The sequence below is a fragment of the Hippocampus comes genome, unplaced genomic scaffold (assembly GCF_001891065.2).
Source record: "Hippocampus comes isolate QL1 unplaced genomic scaffold, H_comes_QL1_v1.1 scaffold82, whole genome shotgun sequence".
Lineage (NCBI taxonomy): Eukaryota > Metazoa > Chordata > Actinopteri > Syngnathiformes > Syngnathidae > Hippocampus > Hippocampus comes.
Genome location: NW_017805135.1, coordinates 4,112,596 through 4,138,236, shown reverse-complemented (window position 1 = coordinate 4,138,236; position 25,641 = coordinate 4,112,596). Strand labels below are relative to the sequence as shown.

The 25,641-nt window shown below is 42.6% G+C and overlaps 1 protein-coding gene across 2 annotated transcripts in view; it reads right to left on the bottom strand.

Moving 5' to 3' along the window:
* Window positions 1-12,593: 12,593 nt before the first annotated feature.
* The window catches only part of cd276 (CD276 molecule), a 73,138-nt gene continuing 60,090 nt past the window's right edge, over window positions 12,594-25,641 (bottom strand). For both annotated transcript variants that reach the window (XM_019866674.1, XM_019866673.1), the window contains one exon: window positions 12,594-13,350. Coding sequence is in view for 1 of the 2 variants with exons in the window: in XM_019866673.1 (XP_019722232.1) it covers window positions 13,325-13,350 (26 nt within the window). In the remaining variant the exon portion in view is untranslated. The remainder of the gene's footprint in view (window positions 13,351-25,641) is intronic.

Here is a 25,641-nt window from a genome sequence, read left to right as displayed (position 1 = left end):
TTGACACAAACGCACATGAGATCCCCCCCGGTGTAGTAAAAGCTCAGAATGTCATTAACAAAACTCAACCTCTTAACTCATCGTGCCAAACTCAGCACCACTAAAAGTAGCAACCATACACGGCCGGTCCAGGGTGTCAAAAGGCGGCTCGAATAGTCTCCAACTCACCCACGACCCAAATGAGGAGGAACGGAATTTAAGAATAAACAAACAAATAAATAAATAAATCAAGCTGAGCTATTTGGCCCGTTACACGTGTTTGCTCGAGGGCCGTTATGACTCCATCCCGCAAAGGGCCAGCATAATCACAGCATGGGAGCAGTATTTATCACACGGAAGAACTGTGCCCCCGCTCTCCTGACACTGGAGCAGACTTTATCCCTCCAAGCCATCTGCACCAAGAGAGAGCACCATGCACCGAGTGACCATAAAAATCCAACATTCACCCGAGCATGTAATATAAGACTCCCAAGCATGGGAGGGATTATGTATTCTGGACGGGCCTTGCGCACAGAGCTCCACGTGGAGATTTAGCGCCGATCTTCGAGAGGAACCTGAGCAAATAATACACACACTCCATCAAGCCATTATCCTTGGACCACACAGGGAAGTGTCGCTCCACATTTCATATTAAAGAGAAAATCAATAGTCGTCCTCCCCCCTCCATCCCGAAGCGGGGTTACAGCCTCTAATAGTACTGTTGCTCCACTTTAGATCAAAGCTTGTCTTCCCTGCATCACCTTCTTACTTGTGTATTTTGGTTTTGGTATTTCCATTCGCAAAACACCCAAAGTGGACACAACTGTTGTTAGCACATTCGCCTCACGGTTTGTTGGTAGGCGGTTTGAATCTCGGCTTTGACTTAACTGTGCGGATTTTGCAAGTCCTCACCGGTGCTTGCGCGGGTATTCTCTCTGGATTTCGGTTTCCTCCTACATTCCAAAAAGTGTTCTTACAGGAGATGTAAATGTGCGTGCAAATGGTTTTCAGTGTAAATGCGCCCTCAGACAAGTGGGTACCGTACCTCTCGCCCAAAGTCAGCTGTGACCGTAACGAGGATCAGTGGTCTATCAAATGAAGGGATGGAAAATAGCCAAGTGTGCCTTCAATCTAAAGAGACGCTGTCTCAAAAATTCTGCCTTTAGAAATATAAAAATGGGCACGCTTTATTAAATAGGATGTGAAATTACGTACACTGAAAAAGTTTGATACTGCTTTAGTACTTACCTTGATATGATGTATACGTATTTATTAGGGCTGAAACTAGGGAATATTGTCATCACTGATGAATGTGTTGATTATTATTATTTTTTTTAACTTCCATCCATCTTTTCTGACACAGGACATTGTTTCAAAATGACTATTGTTGTTGATTATTATTGAGTTACCGGTTTGGGCCGTAACATGTCAGAACGTGCCAACCCCCCCCTCCGCCCTCCCCCCCAAAAAAAACATGCTCATTATTTTCCAAAGTAAAAGCAGATTATTGCAAATGGTTTATTTTGATTCAACAAAAATTATCAGTCTGGTTTTATGGAGGACTACAAAAATCTGATATTTACCGCTGGGATGCAAATTCGAGGATTAGGACACAAAAGTCTCCACACGATTAATCGTTTATCAAAATAGCTGTTAATTTAAACAACGCGTTAGTTATGGATTAATCGATGAATTGTTGCACCGCTAGCTCTGCATTAATTTAACAACCAATCCCAGGATAAAATAAACCTTAAACCAAACCTCTCTAAACTTAATCGAAACACAAATCCTAACCCTATCCTAATCTCGTTCTTTAGTATAAGGGCAAATCAGAATACGTTGATGATTTTTCCAGCGCCAATTTACGCTGGCCATCCCCCTTCATGGATGATGGTTGTACGTCAGGAACACTTTATATCTGCAAAAGGTGTTCTTTGTCGATTTTCAAGTAACTTGCCAAGTGGTCTAGCTTCAACCCTACAGCATTTCCGCCGATCTCACCTGTCAATCAGAATCTGACGACGCACATCTGTCTTGATTGTTTGACAGTGCGGTAGTTAGGTAGGCGTGCAAACCGCAAACAACTCTATTTATCTCCAATTAATTAGAACGTGATTGGAATATTTTAAGGCTAAAAAGGTGTGTGTGTGTGTGTGTGTGGGGGGGGGGGGCACAATCTCTAAGCAGCAACTGTTTGCTGGGAGCAATCTGTTCCAAAAACTTGTGGAAGCTTTCACCATCCCACGCAACTCAGGAAGTAGCATATTGAATAACACCAGGATCGACATTTCATTTTCACTGTTGCTATTTCAAGCTGTCTAAGCAAGACCGCGGCCTCGTGAACAGAGAGTGACTGTCTCGGTCAACAGGCTTAGAAGAAACGGTTGTCGGTTCCGGTCCGCGTTGTCTGAAAGCCTGCACAAGCGTTTGGTAAATGGGAAATAAGAATTATATTATGATTATTATTATTGTAATGATTATTTCTTAATAATAAATATGTGAAACCGTTTAAGGTGATATTTGTCAACACCATTTCTCTGCGATGCGCATTTCCATAACGGTTTGCTCACAAGGACCTTTACATATGCGAGCCGCCTGCCTGCATTGCTCACCCATTTTTCTATTTATGACTCCGGCAGAAACTTGCCGTTGACAAATGTATCAGCACTTGTAAAGTTATGCAATCTTCTTCCACTGTCAATGCACCGCAGTATTTATTCATTTATCTTTCGTGTAGGACTCAGCACGACAAGGACGCTAATGAGCAGTAGCTGCGCCTATACATCCAAAGTCACTTCGGGGCACTCTTGTCGAAACAATTTGTTCGTCTTAGTCATCTCATTAAAGCCACCAAATTAGTTTTTTTCTCTCTTTTTTTTGTGTGCCAATAATACTAGTTGATATTCAACCCAGAAGCGAATAAATTGTCGGAGTGCAACGTGTGAGAACTTCTCGTCAGCCTTTGTGCTTATGACGGCTAGCAGCGTGGCCCGCGCCCTCCCAATCCACTCCGGCAGACGTCCTCTGACGGTCATTCGTTTTCACGCATGGCGACCAGGGCATCGTTAGCGGGCAGCGACGTACATCACGCCCGAGAGTGGCTCTGTGGACTCGCCCGGGGGCAAGGAGAGCAAATAGGGCTCACTCACGACAGCCACGTGCAGCGTATCGATCGCCCTAACTTCCTGCAGCTGCTTTGAAAGCCACCATATGTAACATTTGAACTCAAATATGGAAAAAATAAAAGCCGAGACTTTATCCTCCATTTAAATTAATAAATATCATAATATTTAACGTTTATATATGTAAATGAACACATTTTTGTGTTTTATTGTATGTTGTTCTCAATGTCAACATCTAGGTTTTTTTTTTATATTTACAATACCCTGGTGAATGTATGTATTTTTGCAGTCCCTAAAGCAACTCCCAAACTCAGTAGTGCTCCCCTGCAATGTTATAAATAATTAGCCGACCGGTTTCACCAATTCGACATGAATTTAGATGGACATATTTATCATAACAGACCACAAGGACCTTTTCCCAGCCATTTTGAGTTTGTATGCTGACACCCTCCAGCTCCGAGATGGATGAGCAAAGCCAAATTGCCAAGCTTTTTTCCGACTTAGCCGTCGGATGTGACCAGAGCAAGACGTCGAAATTTAATGATTCCCCGCGAGCTTTCATTCTGTTGTGGTGGTCATTGGGAGTGAGCACTTGTCCTTGAGAGAGTCTGTGTCGTCTCTACAATTTGTCAAATGTTACTTTGACGCTGATGCGCTCGGACGTGTTCATCAATCATCAGCTATTGTGGAGCTGGCGCTAATATGCTAACGAGCCATGCAAATAGCAATTAAGACTGCATGCTGCATTTTGGCGTACACACACACACACACACACACACACACACACACACAAACGGTTTGTGTGCATGCTAGTGCATTCACAATAGACAAACGTGTGACCAAGAAATTTTGGATCGGCCCTAAATGTAGCGATGCCATGACGCTCATTAGCATGTAAAATCCATAAATAAGCGTACATCATCGTTTCAGCCACAGGGTTAAAAACATGTTAAAAAAAAAACAAACCTTTTTTTTTGTTCAGAAATTATGTCAGAATATGAATGTGGTTTTCGCTTTTCATGTGCATTCATACTTAGCAGAAATTTGAGCATCACAGCAGAGGAGCCATCTCTCTTCTCGCCTGTCACGAAACGATAATTTCCAAACTTTTTTTTTTTTTTAACTGCCCACTTTTATGAAAAATCACTAAAATGCCTGTGGAAGTACCCTGTCTTATGAGTTGAATGCTCACTGTCGTAACGTCCCGTAAAAGAAAATATTGACATCTTCTGGGACTTTTTCATTGGCTATTTCCAGCGGAACACACTCATCTTTTCACAGCAGACCATGGCGTAATAAAGTGCCGTGAAAAAAGTGTTTGCCCTATTGTCAAATTCATACTTTTTTCCAGTTTCCCCACTTTTAAGTTCATCAAATGTAAACGTCAGACAAAGATAAACATAACAACTGCGTTGCTGAATTAAGCAATTTTGCAGTGAAAAGTGGGCTAACCAGTTTTCAGGTTTTTAAAAAAACCCACCATTTAAAAATGACAATTTATGTTGACTTGGGTTAGGTTTGTCTGAAATTGACATTTGTTTGATGACCTTGGAAAAACAATACATATACTATTAACTCTATCTACTTCATACTTTTTCCACTGCACTGCACTTCTACATAATTACACACTTCAGTAGTCCTAAACTTTGTCATCATTGGCCAGTATCTCTCTCACTTCTGACCGTTATTATGATTATTAGAAGGGTATCCGCAAGCTTTTAGTAGCAGTACATTCGCGTTAAAGTGCCGTGAAAAAAGTGTTTGCCCTATTGTCAAATTCATACTTTTTTCCAGTTTCCCCACTTTTAAGTTCATCAAATGTAAACGTCAGACAAAGATAAACATAACAACTGCGTTGCTGAATTAAGCAATTTTGCAGTGAAAAGTGGGCTAACCAGTTTTCAGGTTTTTAAAAAAACCCACCATTTAAAAATGACAATTTATGTTGACTTGGGTTAGGTTTGTCTGAAATTGACATTTGTTTGATGACCTTGGAAAAACAATACATATACTATTAACTCTATCTACTTCATACTTTTTCCACTGCACTGCACTTCTACATAATTACACACTTCAGTAGTCCTAAACTTTGTCATCATTGGCCAGTATCTCTCTCACTTCTGACCGTTATTATGATTATTAGAAGGGTATCCGCAAGCTTTTAGTAGCAGTACATTCGCGTGGACTGTGCTATTGGAGCGGCTCTAAAAAAAAAAAAAAAAAAAAATCAATGCAAAGCATATTGCCGATGCAAAAAACACTTTGGAAGTAGATACAGTACGGCTTTGCCATTAAGAAATTGCACATCCATTTGCTCTATCAGTAATGGACATCTTCACACCAGCATGATGCTCATATATGACATTTACAACAAGCAGAAAAAAACTACACTAAAGATATTTTGGGAGTGTCCTTTTCCCACCGCTGACGTACGTCGAATAAGGCAGTGAGGGTTATTGTTCTCTTAATTTCCCCAAAGCAATAAAATGATGGAAAAACACATCCCATAACATTAAGTGCAACTCGTTTTGCTAGCTTTTAGCATCACAACGTCTCGTGGAAGAACACAACATCATCAAGGGTGTTGTGAAGGGTTATTTTGACAGCCCGGAGGCCATTTGTCAGGTGGTGTTCTCCCAACATGGCCGCCGCACTTCACGCAGGAAATGATTCATCTGCATCCCGCAGCAGCCGCGAAGCCCCAGAGCCGCCGAAAATTACCGACGACTTATCTGGCCAATAAGTTCTAATCGGACAGCTGCCTTTTGGCGCATTGTAAACCAAAGTAATTACAGTAGATGTGATGGATGGAGAGAATAAGACGCTTTTGTGCGTGCTCAGGAGCAGCCTCCTGCTACTCTGTGGAGCACAACTCTTTAATTAGGGACAGCAGCATTTAATGACCCTGACTAAGCACATGTTGCTAATATAAGACTCTGCCTATTCTTTCCTTCACGTTGGGTGACGCGTTCCCTGGTGTCCCCCCACAAAAACATCCCTTTATCACTTTTTAAGCTCGCGCAGCACTTTCGAAACCCTGTGCGGTCATCGCTAGCTATCTTGTTGGTCGGGCTACGTGTATTTTAAAATACTTGAAAGGAGCTCATTCGGAAGCTTTTACACTCGGGGCTGACTTGACTTTTGTTGGAAGCTAACTCCATTTCTGTGCAGCCTCACAACTAAATGCCGCTTCACCATGTTTGGTTTGAACAGCTAAATTAAACTTGTCAGGCAAAGCTTGTGCACTAGTTGACATTTGTGCAGTACTAGTTCCACTAGTGAAGTGCTGGATTTTGAGTAATGGAATTTTATAATGTCACAAGTAGTACTAGTAGTACACAGCTGTCAACTAGTGCAGTTTGGCCTCACTAAGTAACATAGTTTTACATTACTTTTTACATTAGCAGTGCGTGGATCTCGAGTAGGATGTCATGAACGTTGGTTAAATGTTCAAACAACTATTGAAAGCTGTTTGAGCGTTGATTGTTGTCGAGGATAGATTGGCAGACTTTAGCAAACTGTCATTAGCTGGTTTCACACTCATTGCTAATTCAATCGCTGGCCGGTTTACAGGTCAATAATTACAGTGAGTACAAAATCCATACTCTGATTCAATGGTATCTCAGTCATTGTTCATACACTCATTGGTCAACTTTCCATGTGTGTTCGTCATTAGCATTTGTGGATTTGTGAACCAGTGACCATAAGGCACTTGTGTTCTGCTTTTGCTGTCAAAAATGAGGTTTTGGGGCGGTTTGAAAAGTGAGTCATGTTGGCGTTTCTGATGTGTAAATGAAGGCATTGATGGCGTCCGTTGGGTAGCAAAACAAACAGACATGATGCAAACCGCAGCCAACAGTTTCAAAGGGCGCCCTTGACCTTGCTCGTCCTTGTCTTGTCTTTATGTGGAGACTGAGAATAGTCGAACGTTGCTGAATGATCAGTGCATTAAGGGGACAAAAATATATGGGGGGGACAACACTTTATTATTTGGTAAGCTTCTATTTTGAAGTTAGCCTTATTTTGACGTATGAGTAGCTTACTCGACATGGCTAAATGACGATGCGCGGGGCAAATAAACACTTAGCAAAGGCAAAAAAAAAAAGTCCTCTATTATTTATTTATTTTAGTTTTAGGTACCTGAATTCTGGAAGAAGTTTGAGTATCACAAAGTGTAAGCGAAAACTAGAACGAGAGGGGACTGTCGACTCATGCCTGGTATGCCTTAAAAAATTCCCGCTACGCTAGAGGCTAAAACCGAAAAGTGCCGGCACTCCGTACTGCTGCGTAGCGGCCCACTTACGCGGTCATGATATTTCAAAGTGATGTGACTCGCAGGCATGTCGAAGCTTTTGTCTTCAGGTGCTTCCACTCCTCTCTCTCTCTGCATCGTCAGCTCAGGTTTGCAACGATGTGACCCGGTGTCTTGACACGGCGTGACACGGATATGCAGAGATTATGCTTTAATGACACGACAAGAAAAGGCTTTTATTTCATTGAAAGGCACACGTGCAGAAATGGATAAAAGGTGTAAATTGATCCGCGGCAATGAGTTCAGCCTTGAAATATACATGAGATCTCGTTCAAGTGTCACAAGTCATTGACTCGGGATCACAGTTGAGTCGCTGTTGGTCGATGTACGAGCAGATTGTTCACCGATTTGGTTTGGTGGTGATGTAAAACAATCGCTAGTCGAGTATTAAAGGCCAACTTGCTTCCATGCTTGGAATTCAAATTTTGGCTGCAGAGACAAATCAAAAATAACCACCAAGCGGCCAAACATTACGAGTGTTTGCGAATGCTGCGCTCTCGTCAGAGTTCGTCCAAGTTCACAAATGTTTGCTAAACGGTTGCCAGATGTTCTCCAGAAGTTGTGTTTTTTTCTTGTTGACAAGAAAAGCTGAGGCGAGCGTCTGGCGACCATTTGGCACCTTTGAAAAATACTCGTAATTGTTCGCCGCTCAAGTGGGATCGGGTCGTAAGTAACAGCATGTAACTGTAAAACACGAGCACCACTGTCTTTGTGGAAAATATTAACAAGTAGATTTCATGGAATATATCGTCTATATCCAACATGTGTGCCATACTTACCCGGTTGAAAGGTGAAATTTTTCTCGAAAACGTACGTTCTCAGATAGATGTTTCACTTTTGGCATGTGAGCATGAAAATTCAGGGCAAACTAACGTGTCATCCCCCGGAACATTCATGAGATGAAAACCTTCAGCTGATCCTGAAGAATATTTGAAATCACATCTTTGGGCCTTTTTTGTGAGCCTTAGCAGCACTTATCTGGGAGCTTCTGAGGCTTTTCCAATGAGGAAACTTCCTGTGAATTCCAAAGCGAATTCACAGGGTGAACGCTTGCTTCAGAGCGTCATAAAACAGCGTGCTTATTAGCAAGTTCAGTCGAAAAAGTATCGCTCCACCACAGTCGCATTGGCTGTTTTATGCGCCGCTCCATCCTCTGCATACTAACTACGCCATCAGAACTCCTCGGGGGAGGGGAAAAAAAAAAAAACGTTAAAACGCCGCTCCTGAAGTGGCGAACAAACCCGGGCAGATCGTAAAAATGATGCAAGGGGCGCTTCCGGTGAGCAGCCTTTTTTTTTTTTCCTTCTTTGCGGTGTTTACACGTGATGTAAGTGGCCATTGCCAAACTTATTTACATGCACTTTAATGGCGTGTGATGGAGAATCCACCGTTTCCATGAATAAACTATTTGCCCATTGGTATTCACTTGTGTCCCCGGAGCTGTTTGTCTTTATTCCCTCATTTAATTGCAGCGGCTTCCTGTCAGCGATTAGCACGTCACATTGGAAGCATGCATGCACTCTGAGTCCAAAGTACTTGGAACCACTTGCTGACCTCAGGTGTTTTGTTTGTCCATTCGAGAGTGGATTGGAAAAAAAAAAACACCAGTCGACATTTCCTTTAAGTGAGGGTATCAACAAAAGCGTGCATGCCATTTTTGAATTAGGGAAGAAAAGGCACATATGTAACAAACTGTGCCGATGCATGGATGTTATGTGAACAACTATACATTATCTATAGGAGGGTGGGCAACCTACTTGGGGCAAGGCAGATACAGCCAAGCCACACACACACACACACACACACACACACACACACACACACACACACACACACACACATACATATATATATATATATGGCTCATGGCACGGATCTATGCGCACACACTTCGAAATACTACTACTAAATATTTAGACTGGTGATTATGTGCACATCCATTATTTTGCCATCAAAATAAAAAAGCACATTTTCATAGGTGTCGTCGTTGGTATTTTATACAAGAAAAGGAGTGTTGAGAAAGTTGCAATGTCACTAAATCAAACAATAGCATAAAAGTCACTGTTGTTTTTTCACCCCAAAGATTTTTTCTGCATTTTTTGGTCCTGAAATAGGTGATTTGAGTGAAACCAATCCATGTTTTACTGCTTATTGCTAAATGGTGTCATGGCTCAGGTTGGTGGTTTGATCCCTGGCCATTGTGACCACGTCCAAGTGTCCTTGAGCAAGACACTCAAGGACTTGAGTGTCTTGCTCCTGATGCTGCGTCATCAGTTGGTGAATGAAGTAACAGAATAAAGCGCTTTCAGTACCTGAGGTAGAAAAGCGCTATATAAGTGACAGTCCATTTACCTTTTATCATTACTTGAAAAATGGAATAACATAGAAACAAACTTTTTGTGTGATGAAAGAAGAAATTCTAATCTTTTATTTGGTAGTTTCTGATTACGTAATCATAAAACGCTAAACAATATAATCAAAGCCTTGAAATATCACTCAGAATGCTCAGAGTTGGCTGGCACTCAAGAATTTTTTTGTTGTTTTTTTTTAATGGCTGGCATTGAAAGATTGTGTGAGTAATATACATGAACTTGAAATCATCGTAGTTCCGCTCCAATTTTTTTTTTCCCTAATGGCAAAAGAGAATTTATTTGAGGGGGGATGTTTGACCCAGCCCGAGGCGTCACGTTGTTGTTCTATTTGCTTAAACTTGCCTGCTGAGTTTGCTCAGTTTGTCGGTTTTAGGCCGCCTCCAAAAAAGCAATTGTTTGGAATGACAACATGCCACAAGTGCACACTGTTTGTCAGCTCGGACCCAAACAAAGTGAGCTCACACTGGGTATATCCAAACATTAACATTCACTTTCTGTTAGCTATGGCTTTGAAAACTCATTTTAACTTGAGAAGTGCTTTGTGTTCACACTTGAAACTATGTTCCCATTAGGTGTGAACAGCCTCAAAGTTTCTGTTTGTCTTGGAGATGAAACGATAATCAACAAACCAACAGTCAGTAGGTCGCATGCTGATCAAGCTGTACTATTCATTATAATACAGTATGCTTAATATATAACGTTCTATAAATTAATAAATAAATTTAAACTGAATTGATTATTCCGAGCTCATGCATATGCTGTTATTTGCAGTCCAATTTACCTGGCTAGCTTTATCAAACAAATTTCCCCCATAATGCGACCTATACTCCAGTACGACTTATATATATATGTTTTTATCTGCATTTTATGGCTGGTGCGATATATACTCCGGAGCGATTTATAATCCGGAAAATACGGTATAGAACCAACCAACCTGCCTCCTTCCCCAACCAACTGTACCTCTCATCTCCCAACCAACCCCTCTCTATACTCACGAAATGTATGTCCCTGGTGTCTCGCTGACGCCATGCACGGGTCAGTGGTGTTTGCAGCTAGCGATCTGCTAAAAAGGGCGAGAAACATCTTCAAGACTTTCCTTCCTCTAATCCCCCACCACCAATCCCCGAATACGAGAGAGAGCCGACCAAAGCCGCCTTTGGGCCTGCAGCCACTAATCTGTAATTTAATTTCCAGCGGGCGTGCGGCCATGAGGACACCCGGCAAGGTCAAGGGCTACTGTACACACAGCATCCCATGCTTTAGCTTAGGGACCAGGACGTAAAAATGTGTGTGTGCGTGTGTGCCTAAGGGGTGTTTACTTCTGGGAGGGGGGTGGGGAGGGTTTGCCGTGCATTTCTCTTCTAGTTATGCAAGGTAGCTATTTCGCCTACAACGACAAACAAACAAATCAGAGAGCAAATCCATTATTCACAACGTGTTTAGGATGATTGAAAGTGCGCAAACAGCAGGATTACACCGAAAATAGAAGCGTGTGAGTTTGTCCACTCAGCAGAGATCTTGCATGGACATGAACTGGCAGTTGTCGGACTTTCCACTTATTTCATATTTTCTGTGACGCTTCCGTTATTATTGTGGTAGAACCTCTAAAGTAGAACAATTTTCAATCCGTCACGCATGCTTGAGTTCACTGAGCATTCATGGCCAGTAGGAACTCACTCCTATTGTAGTCAGACACGTCATCACTTTTTGTGTTTTGTTGTTTGTGATTTTGCGATGAACATTTAAATCTTAAAATATGACATTGTCATCATTTAAGAATCTTGTGCTTCATTGGGATTGTTTTGTTTTTATTTAAGCTATAATATGAACAGTGATTGACTTTGTCTTTTTAATTTTAAAAATGCAAAATTACTCATCTATGTATTTTTTTAATCATTCAAGTCAAGAGGAAACACTTTTTTTTAAACGGATGTTTTTAATGTCTTCCTATAAACGTTTCTTTGGACACTTGTCTGCCAGTTAAAAATGGTACTGGTACTTTGGGACAGTTTGAGCCTCAAGCAGATTGTTTCTCTTGGGGGGACTAAGTTCATAGAGTGTCTACGAGGCAAAGGTCGAACTTGGCCGAATGTTTTATTTTTTGACAGTCTCCCCTGCGGGTGACAAGCATCTTGCAATCTGTGTTGCAGCGCTTGGATTCCCGTAGTATAGAAACCCTCATCCTGATCCTCAAAATAAGTCCTGCATCCCAGAAGACTTAAGCCATCACCTTCCTGCCAATGACACCACCTTGGCCTTCTTCGCATGGACTGCTGTTTGCGACTTTGCCAAGCCCATGTGACAATGTGCGAATTCACAGTCGATTCAACTAGCATATGTGCCAAAGATTGCCATATTGTAGATCCGGAAAGTCAAAAGAAGCAAGGAGAAAGTACGCAGTGATATACCAGCCAAGCTCAATTCACCGATGTAATTATGTGCAACAAATCGAACACATCAGCAGGCCACGGTTACCAAATTGGTTCCACTTTCACAAAATGTCCCACAGCATTTTTTTCAAGAGCTTGATTCTGGATCCATGGTGGGTTTATCTGGAAACCAAACACAGAGTTAGCAACAGTAAATAATTCATTCTTGAGTGTGGCCTAATTCCTTCTTTGTCAACCAATGAACATTTCAGCCCATCCTCATACTTGTTATAACAGCGTCAGTGAACGTACTGTGCTCAACTTCAGTGGTTCCAGTGCACTTGAATAATAAGCATTGCTAAGCGTAAACCTGCAAGATTGAGGTAAAAAAAAAATATGTTAATGAGTTAGGATACACAATCACAACTGACCCAAGTGATTTTTCTCGGTGTGACTTTACTGCAAAGAGGCACAATTTTGGCATTCGTCATTTGTACTTAAAACGGTTGGCAACGAAGGCTTGTAAACTCTTGTAAACGTGTAAACATCCACACAACTCACCGACAAGATCAAGCATTCCGCGCCGGCCGTAGTCTCGTGTTCATTGAAAACACTGCGTTATAGAAGGCTGTCGGGGTGTGTCCCATACAACATTTGCAGTTTGCTGGAGCTTAGCCGGCATTCAATTACAATCGCCTCCGCTTCCAGGAGACGGGAGATGGGGGACGTGGAGCAGACGCTGACAGATAGCGGTTACCCGGGCGACAGAGGCTAATTAGTGAGCGTGGGACAATGACAGAGACCGGCTCTTCTCAAAATGATCTGATGATTTTTTTTTTTTTTTTTTAAAGAAATCTGTCTTTTGCATTGAAAAGGACCGACTGTAATGCATTCACACTGGCTGGTGGTGGTCTTCCATTGATAAAATGAAAATGGAAAAAAATATCTATATAAATTGAAAAAAAAAGAAAATTAGGAACGGGAGGGGCACAAGTACATAGTGGCACGTGATGTATGTTGACGGACACTCGAGGGAGCTTCACATTGCAAAGACGATGACGGCGATGATGATGATGATGGACTTGAATTGCGCTCAGGCTACGGGGACGCCGCACTCAGCAGGTTGATGGATTCTGATGGCTGGAGTGGGATTAAACCGCCAGACTCTTCTCATATCTGCCGCCCGGCTGAAACACCTGAAAAAGAAAAAATGTGGTGAAATTTAGCAGATGATCTTTGAAAGATGCCGGTCACGATGAGATGGGAAAAATAAGGCGTACAGGTTTACAACTAATACTGTTTACATCAAATGATACCTTTTGGCCATTTGAAAGCCAGCAAAATGAAATTTGGGTAAAATGGGGTTCATTCTCAACACTTGACAGTGTTATGTTTGGTTTTCGACCAGATTATACCAATCATTACTTTTTGGATACGAGAGCAATGTCATATACTTTTCTTAGTTTAAGTGTTTAATGGAGTACTTCAAGCCAATCGATTTAAATTTTGATGGAGAACTTCTATTAAAGTAAGTTAAATAAAAGTATATGGCTCTGCTGACCATTGAGATGAATTACATTTGAAAAAGTGGAAGTGTCCTCTGTTGGCGGTAAAAAGACGAATATTGTTGGCAATACAAGAAAATAAGTTGTGATAATAACACTGCTTCAAAAATTTTCAGTTTTTTCTCGTCAGAGATGCAAATCAACTTGTGAAATTTTTGTGCTGATTCCGAATCAGCCGCCATTTTTACTGTACCACATCAGGATAAGAATATTATAAGCTTCAACTTCAAAATGAAAATATCTCAAAAACCCGATGCACTAGAGAAGAAGGCATTTTTGAAACCAATGTCAAAAACACATTGACCCATCTCTGATTGAAAGTTGCTGTTGATCAGTGTACTCTATTAGAGGTGAAAATCTTTTTTGGGAGCCGCCCAAATCTGACATTGCGTCTGTGGGGGCGAGATGGTCAGAATATTTGCTCACCGTGACTTCACAATGGAGCTAATTTGCATAACATCGGGAGATCCCATCAGATGGAGTAAATGTGTGTACTGTATCAACTCCGAGCAATACCCGCAGGATTTGGCATCGCGCCAACCTGCCCGACACGTCCCAGTCGTCTCAATTCGAAAGCGGGCACGGCTGGAGAATAGCAGTATTTCTGTAGTTGCCGTAAATCTGGCTTCAAACGGGCAAAGATGGTCTCCCGCTTCCCCCGAGCGGGCTTAAGCCGTTCAAAGTTCCCATAAATCAAAAGGGATCGGTGACGGGTTTAGACAAGCACAACCAAGGTCTTAATGTAGCACACCATCTCCTGTGCAATGTGGCAGAGATTATTAGCCTCCCTCGCTGCACTTAACGTTCACCGTCCCGACCGGGAAGCAGAATGAAACCATTGCTCTCCTCATGGCCGAGTGTTTTCATTTCGGAAGCTATGCATAGAAGTACCGCTGAATGACTTGAATAATGTATCCCCAAAGATGTAGCGCCGAGCTCTGCTAAATGTCGCAGTAAGTTGAAGCCCACCTTTGTTAAATTCAGTTGAGTGGGCATAATTTCGAAGGGTACCTGTTCAAGATGAATTTCCTGTCGTTTACTGTGTATGTCAGAGTCCAAAAAAAACATACGCGATCGACTGGAAATGTCATCTCACCAGGCCAAACCCAAATCTGAAACTGAGCTGACATTCAACATAAAAGACACCTGCCGGTAAAATGATGTCACCCACGTCATGGTCGACTGAAACAGTTGACTCGAGGAACCTGGACTCTTCAGTTCTTAATCTAAAGCTCGTATCCCCCTGAGCGGCAAACGTTTTGTGAGTGTTTGCCAGGGTAGCGAGTACTGACCTTTCATCAGGGCTCGTTCAGGGCCGCAAACGTTCGCTTGTACTTTTTCAATGCAGCGGGATGCAGGCTTCAGAGTGTAGAGTTGCCTTATTTATATCTCTGGTGGGAGTGTCCCCAGGGGGTGGTCACAGGAGGGTTGTTGTTGTTGTTGATGATGTTGATGTTGTTGTTGCCAGGTGTGGCTGATAAACGGCTTTGATCAGCCCCAGGGGACAAACCCATCAGGCATAAGTAGGACACCGAAGGTTGAGAACTAAAGATTGATTTAAAGGCAATACGTCTTCGACAAACCAAAAGTCTCCTTTTACTCATATTTTCTAATAATTTTGCTCACACGAAAAATGGGTGGTATCTTCTAAATGGTGTACCATGTGGTGATAAAAATGCCTGGAAATAAGCGCTGAGCTCTTAGTGACTACCATTGCATGCAGTCAATAAACCTACCAAAATACAAATGTGTGCAGTATTCTGGTTTTGAAAGACCATTCAAATATGTGCAAAAAAATGTTAAAACCCTAAATAGGAGACCTTGGTTACCCCTTTCCTCACCTTAATATATTGGTCGGATAAACGTGGATTGGAATACTGCCATTGAATGGGACATTGGCTTGTATTCTGCAAGAGATCTTGGTCTTTTCAGTACAGGAATGATTTGTATGTGCAGCAATGCCGCTTAATCATCGTTACGAAGAGTGAAGCCACTGGCGGGCATCTTATGGCGCCACTCGTTAACCGACCCTAACTTGAATACATTGATTTCCGCGTGTGTTCTGCAAGTTCACGTTATTTTCTGTCTCTATGCCAAAAATGACACATTGTGTTTTTAGACGTACGTATATGTGTGCGTATATAAGTTATCCGTACTTCGCCCGTTTTGTTATTCTAATTGATCGGAACTACCATGTATACGGGAATAAGTCTCCGCTCACGCATGTAAACGGGTTTTCCAAATGTGTCAGAAAATGGAATTTTGAGCTTATCCCGAATATTGAGCGCATGTAAACAAAGGCAACGCTTCTTGCCTCATATTCATCTTGAGGTTGTGTTCCATTTGCAGCAAAACGAAAGGCCTCAGTGTACCAATACTTTTGAATGAATGCCTTGTTCAACTGTTCCATTTTCATTTCTGCCAACAACTGACGTCCGTGCATCCAAAATCACGGGTCTGTTCCTCTGTAGTCACGTTTGGACAAGTTTGGCTGTCATCCTTGTCAACATTAGCATGAAGCGAGCTCAAGAGATGCGACGGGTTTGAAGCGTTAAAATGCTGACTGGCAAGTTTATCACAAGCAAACAGAGGCTTGCCATTTCCAACTTTGCATTTTCTCCAACACTTGTCCTCATTATGGTCACGGGTGAGCTGGAGCCTAACCCAGCTGACTTTGGGCAAGAGGCCGTCGACACCCTGGACTGGTCGCTAGTTAATTGCAAGGCACATATAGACAACCCTTCACACACATATGAACACCTCGTGGCCATTTAAAGACTTTCAACGCAAAAAAGTCCTGGCAGTAATGTAGACAATCACCGAAATAGGATTGTGTCAAGGATCTTTTAACAAGGTGGAGGCCAAATTAAACGCCAGCGTGTTAAACAGGCAGAAGCAATCCTCCACTCCCAACAACTCCAGCCGCGACGCTGATGGACGGATTCATTTGCGGCAGGTACTCCAAATTGTGGCTGCTTTGAATGGCCTATCAGAGCTTGTTCATGTGCAAAATAAGGCAGATTCAATCTCATCAACCATTTCTTTCCTTCCCATCATCCACTATTGGGGAAAAAAAAAGGACCACAGTTCATCCTGCGGAGTTTGCAGCCTTCCTTCTAATTTGTATATTTGAGGAACATTACACATTACACACAAAGAACAGCGGGGTTGCCGCTTTATGACACCGTGGCGCCAAAGCACAATCAGAGGAAGCCATCAAAGGCAAACACCGGCGATGAAACTGAGAAACTAAAAAAAAAAAAAAAAATGTTGAGGAGGTTTGGCGCATAATGAGTAAAGACGCTTAAAAGCTCGGTAAAGATCATTACCGGGAGGATCAAAAGCATGCGAGACCATTCCTCTCCGTGCAGGGACTGGTAATTATGAAGTATCGTCTATAGCTGCACAGAGACAATATACATTTACATCATTTGCATAGCTCACATTACCTGTAACCGATCAGTGTTTGGCTGATGGGAGGACTGCGCCGGAAATAAGATCCCCGGGGAACTTCTTGAATCGTACAATGCATGTTTACGTCCTATACTAATATCTAAGACAGCCTTGACCTTGCACAGCATTGTTCTGTATCGTCTTACACGGCGTTTTCTGCGAGCAGATAGAGGTTAGCAGTTACCACTCACGTACTCAACAAATCTCGACGCATGAAAAGACAAATGTTTTAAAAGCCCAGAGTAAAATGCACGAATGTTGATTTTTGAAATTATTAAGCTTTAAAATGTCACAAGTCAAGGATGGTGCGCTAACTCAAACCAGTATACACGAAAGAGGCAGCCGGCATTTTATTCTTGAATATACGGGTTGACACAAAAGAGTGGAGCCTTGAGATACGAGTTTATTTCATTCCGTGACCACGTATCTCACAAACCCGTACTGTATTTTCCGCACTAAAAGGCGCACCTAAAAGCCTTCCATTTTCTTAAAAGCTCACAGCGCACCTTAAAATCCGATGCGCCTTGTGTATGGTCATTGCGGTAATATGTCAACCCCAAAATAGCTTCTTACTCGAGACATGCTTAGAACGCAGAGTTCAAACTGAAGGCGATCGGTTACATCGTTGAACGCGGAAATAGAGCAGCGGCAAGAGAGTTCACCGTTAACGAGTCAATGTTATAACGTGCTGTTGGTTAAGTGAACTGTGTCGCTGCTTTATTCAGTAAGTTTTACTGACATCTGATCGTCGCTATATAAATCAGGGTGGTGTAGTGTTCTGTTGGCATTTCCTTGAGCGTAGCTCCATCTAGTGGATGCATTGTAGATTGAGTCTTATAATGCGGTGTGTACAATATATGAAAAAAATTATGAAATAGCCCATTTGTTGACGGTGCATCTCATAATCCAGTGCACCTTTTAGTGTGGAAAATACGGTATTTCAAATCATTTTTCCCCATGATGAAAATGAATGGAAATTTAATTTATCTGATCCAAAAACAATATATAAACGTGTATACCGTTTTTCCATGAGTTTGCCTCCATTTCCAGATACAGTTCGTAAAGGGTGGCCCGAGAATTAATTATTTCTGTGAGAATGATTGTTTCGAAATGCATAGGAGCATTTCCGAACAAACGACATTGAACTATTGGCGTTCCACTGGGCTAGCACAAACGTGCATCTTTATTTGCTGACAGTTCACTTGAGATCAATGCATCTCTAATGTCCACAAAAAGAAAGAGAAAAAAATAACCCAATATTGCTGTGGCTGCCAAAAGCTGCTGTGCTTTGCAAAAAAAAAAAAAAAAAAAAGATTGCAAACTGTGTGAGACTCAATCATTTTTATCAAAACCAATGTGCAAAAATAACCATGCATAAATGTATGGAAAGAGGGTTACAGGCTCGGATATTCCTTGGTTGGCAACTTTGGCGGAATCCTGTCCTTGACTCTCCACTGGTTGCTAAGCACCCTGAAGGAGAAAACCGAAGGCTGCCAGTAAATGTCAAACTAAAAAGTTTGAGCACTGAATGAACGGAGACAGTTCCTCAGGGTTACTTCAACAATATTTATCTTGCACATACAGTATCTTTTTGACTCTTTCAGATAGAAATATGTCTGCGGGTTTCACAAGAATTAGAGATCTATTACTGCTCATCTGATATTGGCCACAATCGATAACGCCAAATGGTTAACTCCACTGGAGGAAAAGGGCCACAATGAATAAAATGGACACACTGGCTGGCTGTGCATTACAATCAGTAACGCGTGCATCCATTCGTCTTCGACGGTGCTTCTCCTGGTTTCGGTCTTTGGCGGTCGACTGCCAAGAAGCTCTTCGCTTGCGGCCAATTAGTTCCAGCAACAACGAGCATTCTGTTGCCCTTCCCAGTCGTCCCAGTCCAATTGAACGCATCCTTTACCTCGCAGGAGACTTTTTCTCCTTCCTGGTCAAGCAAGGTATGGCACCAAAAAAAAGACCCGTGGCCGTTGTGGTGTTAATTATAAGACTCTCACCCACAGCCCACCGGCAACCCCGTGGAGGCTGATTTGTACACGGCTGTGCATTAATCTTTACTCTTCACACTAAAAGGAGGGTTTGAAGAGACTGCTGTGGTAAGCTCCAAAGGCAAGGTGACTGGAGGAGCAGGAGGAAGGTTGAAAGAGAGCAGAAAAATAAAAGCGGCATTTTATTCGCCGCTCGCCGCGGGACGCCGACCGCCTCGATAGGCGAGTGAGTCATTTTTTTGCCCCCGCCGCGTTACATCCTCGCTATGTTAATCGGATTGAATATTTAAAATGACACCGTGTGACATTCCCAGCGACCTCCTCCTTTCCACCTGCGTCGTGATTTGTTTGTTTCCCCACGCGGCGTGAAGGTGACCGTCAATTTAGAGGCTGCTGAAGGGCCACGACATGCTTATTTTCGCCGCTATTTTATCAGGACACCTTAGGTCAGCGAGGATGTCCGCCGAGCCAATTTATGCTGTCAGATTCAAGCCTTATTTGCTCGTTTCTGACGATAACGACAGACTCAAATGACAATGAGCTACAGAGGATCCTTGACTCAAAAATGATGATTAATGGTCATGCACCCCCAAATATAGCTCCAAATATGGTGCTTTAAAAAAAAAAAAATTTAACATGAAGGAAATTAAAAGAGTGCAAAGATGGTAAAATCTATTCTTTGACTCACAGGAAGCCAGTGTAGTGATTTGTGTGATGTGGTGAGGTTTCCTCGTGCTTGTTAGAATCCGGCGGCAGTAATTTAGATGAGCTGCAGCTGCCTGATTGATTTTTTTTCCTAAGACCTGTAAAGACACCATTAAAGTAATCCAGCCTACTGAAAATAAAAGCATGAAAAAGCTTTTCTGCTTCTGACTGAGACAGAAAAGCCCTAATTCGAGCGCTGGTTTACAGGGGGTAATAGGCAGATTTAGTTGTGGTTTTTAAACGGTTCAAAGTCACGTCCGAGTCAATAATTCCGCCAAGATTTCTGACTTGATTTGTCAAAGATGAAGTGTAAGCGAGCGCTGATCTTGGACCTTTCTTATTGTCTTTTCTGTATTGAGATGGAGAAAATCCTGGTCCATCCACTCATGAATTTCATTCCTACACGTACTTAATGAAAGTAAGGGACAATAGTCATGGCATGACGCTGACATATCAGTTGCGTGTCATCTGCATCATATGGTGCACCCCGCCGCTCCCCCCGAAGTCAGCCTGGATAGACTTCAGTTCACCCGAGACCCTAATGAGGACAAGCGCAATAGAAAATATAGGCATGAAAATTAAAGCTTCGTTCGTTAGACTGCCTGCAGAGCTAATTAAGGTTTTACGATTGTAATGGTTTGAGCTTTGAGACAAATTATTTCTATTTCCTGTGATTATGTTTGTAGATCAATTGCGCTTGACCTGAGACGTTCCCACTCTACTCCTACTTACTTTTGATTGATTCCTGAGGGCACGGTTTCTTTCCAGATGTCAGATGAGGCGTACCCCTGAGAAGATGCGGGTTGGTTGCCTTGCTCCAAAACACTGACAAGTGCACTGGCTTATTATTTTCCATATTTGCCCACAGCACATCACTGAACCCGCGACTCTGCGGTTCACAACAAGTCCTTCCAGAATGAGCCATCCCATAAAAACGACACGTTTCCGTAAACAAATACTGCAGTTTTTTTTTTAAATATAATTTGATTCAAGAATGCATTACTTGGCTTATCAGTCCTCACCATTCGTCTTTTTGTCTGTCATCTCCAAACGCACAGCATGCATATCTCGCCGTCGCAATATCCCAGCGGTCTCCATTCTGCCCATGCACTTCCGCATCAGCGCCGCAACGCCACGAAGCTCACGCGCACGCTCTCATCTGCATTATACCTAATCTTTGCCTAATTGAGCCCGGAGGCAGTGGCTTTCAATGGAGGCTCCTTTTTTTTTTTTTCCCCTGGCAAAAAGAGGAAGGAGAAAGAGCTCTCTCAGGGAGACGAGTGGTAAACAGAGCAGCACTCTCGTCTTGTTCATTAGCTGTCATTGATTCATTTGCGTCGCACAGCCGGCGTGCAAACACTGCTCACGTATTCCACATATAAATGTGAAAATTGTAAAAATAGCACAGTTCTTTCCTCGCACTATTCAATATTTAGGCTCTGGTGATGCAAAGGCCTTCTAAAAAAAAAAAAAAATCACCATTTATTATTCTTCCGAATAATGCATCGCCTTTGTGTGTCCTTTATGAAATCACATTTATTTAACCCTTTCAGGGACAGTGGTTACTACAGCGGACAGCTTGTCATGTTAACAGGTTACAGGGTGCATGAAAGGATGAGGATAAAAGTCACTAGTTGGGGAAAAAAATAGTCCCAGACATCAGTACCACAGCAGACATTGGACCTAGCGCAAAGATAGGCGGGCCTGCGCCTAGCGTAGTGACATATGGCAAGAGAGAAGTTTATGTATACATATACTTAAACAGAAAAAGTGTCTGCAGTCAAGATAATGCGACTTGCTACTTCGCCTCACTGAATTCTGGATGAAGAAAAATTAAGAGCCGTGTGCGAGTGTGTGTGTGCATGTGACATCAGTGAGTCTGCATGTTCGTGTCTGGCCATGAGTTATGACCGACGGCAGCTCTTGCCTGAGTGTGCTGATTCTATCTATGCGTTTTTACTGTTCTCCCGGGGCTCAATAGACAGCTGACAAGTGCCTCGGTGACTGTGGCTCTCCTTTCCTACAAGGCAAGAGCAAGTCAAGTGCCCATGCTGCAATAAAAAAAAAAAAAAAAAAAAAAAAATCACGGTATACCATCAATTTCTGCAAAATAGGGCTTTGCTTGATTGACAAGTACTGTACTGTATATTCCATTCAAAAAAAAATCAGTGATGTAGTGATGTGCATTTATTCCTGTTAATGTCTATAGAAAATTTGCACCCAGCGAAAAGATGACGAAACTCTTTTTTTCCTGCCATCTCAGTCCAAATACGTTCGGACGAGGCTAAAGGGGGGAGGGGGATAAAACTGGCTGAGACGGCCGCATGCATAATTTACAGACTACAGCCAGTCATACCCAACTGAGAAAGACATCTTACGCCTCCCTTGGAGAGATTCCAATGTTAAGCATCCTTTCTGTTAGTTTGCGCCAAGCCACACCTGACAAACAAGACAGTGAAGGACTCAAGGAATTCCCCCTTTTCCTTCCCGCCTTGTCCTCACTTCCCCTTCCTGCCGACAGCATCAGCAAAGAGTTTTAATCTCTTTCCCCTTTCGGGGAGAGCTCTTCAGATAACGCCGACTGTGCACCAAACACTCACGGCAAGGACTCCTAATCTTAGCAAAGTATATGCAAATACATAGGGGGTGGATTAAATCTATATTTCTCAGATGTGCTGAAGCAGGGAGGAAATGGCCATTATGTGGCACTAATTGCACTTCTGTGTGCAAAAATGTAATCTCTTCTTATCGTCCGAAGTCCCCAGGTACCTGACCTGGAGCTACAGCACCCGTGTTATTGTTTTTTTTTTCTGATCAATTGTGTGCCAAACAGCACTTTGGTTGCATGATCATCAGTAAGATGACTAGCAATGAAACTGATGTCTTGATGTTGTATCTCAGTAGTTTCTATTGCGCTTAGTATGAGGGTCGCAGTTGAGCTGAAGCCTCTCCAAGCTGACTGAGAGCCTCGTCAATCACAGGGCAGGTTACCAACAACCATTCACACTCACATTCACACCTGAAGGACAATTTTGGGTTGAACCTGAGGAAGCCACAGGCCATGGAGAAAAAACACACAAGCATAGGATGTTCCAACAAATTAGAACTAAAAAAAAAAAAAACAGCAAACTTGTTAAATACTTCACGAAAGTACAACCGAACTCAGTTTTGCTCCCGCTGCCTTTTTAAAAACACAGGCTAGCGTGCATGCATGCAACTGTATTTTTTAAGCTAGTGTACGTTTTACCATGCCCGCGTTAAAAAAAAAAAAAAAAAGTGTATGTGTTAAATATAGGAATAGCACTCCGCCTTTCAACACGGTGGGCCATATGGTTTGTGAAAATACGGTAAATCTATTCACTTTATATTATTTCCTATGGGATTTTTTTTTTCTGTTTTGAGGTTGGAACAACTTGCCAGATTGTGTTTAACTTTGGAAGTTCCGCTTTTTAGGTCAAAAAGTGACCTAGCGAGCGTACCGGGTGTGAGGCAGAATGTTATTTACCATGCCGTCTGATCTCGGTTGCTGTTAATGACGCCATAAAAGCCTTGCACAAATAAACATAAGTCACGGATGAACATGTATCGATAAGGCAGAGGTTTATGAAAACAAAGTGCCCCTGGACTCCCGAACAAGTTAATTAAATGCAGAGGCGGGCTTGATTAAATAAGATATGCCGCGGTCGTAGTAAACGCGCAAATCAATACCAAAAAGCGCCACACAAATATTAGAATAATTGATCAAGGATGATTCGGCAGCAAGAGAGGTTGAAAAGGCGGGCAGGATATTAGCGAGCAATGGGAGCAGCGGTGAAGGTCAGTGGATACTACGGTAATGACTAACGCCCTTTCCTTGACTCCTACGGGCCAGACTTTATTTTGGCTAGTTACAGGAAATTACTTTCGCTATTTTCCATCATCTTCTGCTCGCGCCGGGCTTGCACGCGTTGGCTTTATAGCGATGACCAATCAGGGTGCAATAAAAACAAGCTGTAACTGGCCAAGCCTGGAATGAAAAGGATTCACGCAACTGACACCAAACCGACGGTTATTAAAGTAAGAGTTAGAGGCGCATCGGAGCACTAATACAGTGCGGGTCCGTACTTTATGTTAATGTCATCTGCTCTATTATTGGCTACTGCCTCAGCGATACACACATGCCGGGATTGCCGCCCAAGAATAGACACCAAGAGTGAGTCATAGCTTGGGAATCTGCAAAATAATTCACAATAAATGATTGTGGTGCGTCATTTGAAAAAGGAGCAAAACCGACTGTACATACAGCAAGGGTCACTAACCTTTTTGAAACTGAAAGTACTGATTAATGTGAGGCGCTACCAGTTTGATACACACTTCTGATGACCCTCAATAATTGTATTATATGATTACAAATCATATTCATTTGTGTGTCAATCATATTTAAACTTTTTTGTCATGAAACTTTTATTTCCACAACATTGCAATCGTGTTTTTTTTTTAATTTCAAAATATGACTTTGTTGTCATAACTAACCTTTAAAGCAAAGCAAATACCGTACACGTGATCACCACAAAATCACTTAAACGCATTAAAATAATATTGAAAACAATAATCATCTTTCTTTGAGAGGTACACACGAAATCTGACCTCTGCATTTGACCGATCACAGCAACCGCCCAATGTTATGGGATGCACTGATGATATTGACACGATTACGATACAGCTAATTTCCTGTTTTATTGTTTTAACGTTTTACTATTAACGCTGGTTAGTAGAGGTGGGAATCACCACAAGTGTGAGAAACGGACAATTATCGTATTGTCATGATACTTTACCGACAATGACATTCGATTGAATCGTTAAAGTGGTTTATTGGTTGTACTAATGAAAACAAGAGATTGAAGAGTAACGGCCGAATATCTGGGAGAAAGACTTGCCGCAAAACAATAAGAGTCTGTCATGCCCTGGCCAAGCTCCTCTTAGTCAGTCTCTCATGCAGAGGCAATCATGGAGAGAGGTTACGCTATCAGGAATGTGACATCGCGCATCTTCTCCAAGTGGAACATCGATGCCGCCTCAGATCTACGGCGCTGACGTTTGACGGCGTTTGGGCCGCGGCAGAATGGGCGAAGTGGAGCGACGCCAAAGAGTCCTCCTCCGAGTGTACCCTTGCCAGAGGCCGCCCATGAGTCAGTCTGCGTCGAGCCAAAACAGGCTACTTCCACCTTGTGATGTGACCCGCCCTTGCATTCATGCCACATTCACTGAATTGTTTTTGATGACAATTCCAGATGATGGGACCCTCTAATGGTGCCTTGTTGAATCCAGTTTGCCATCCCTCCATCTGTTTTAAAGTACTTCTCTTGTGTGGTACTTTTATTGAAGAGGAAACATTCATTCATTCATTCATTTTTCGATCCGCTTATCCTCACAAGGGTCACGGGAGGTGCTGGAGCCTATCCCAGCCGTCTTCGGGCAGTCGGCGGGGGACACCCTGAACCGGTTGCCAGCCAATCGCAGGGCACACATAGACAAACAACCATCCGCGCTCACACTCACACTGAGGGACAATTTGGAGTGTTCAATCAGCCTGCCATGCATGTTTTTGGATTGTGGGAGGAAACCGGAGTACCCAGAGAAAACCCACGCAGGCCCGGGGAAAACATGCAAACTCCACACAGGGAGGCCGGTGCTGGAATTGAACCCGGTACCCTCTGCACTGTGAGGTCGACCCGATAACCACTGGACCACCGGGCTGTCAAGAGGAAACCCAATGTGC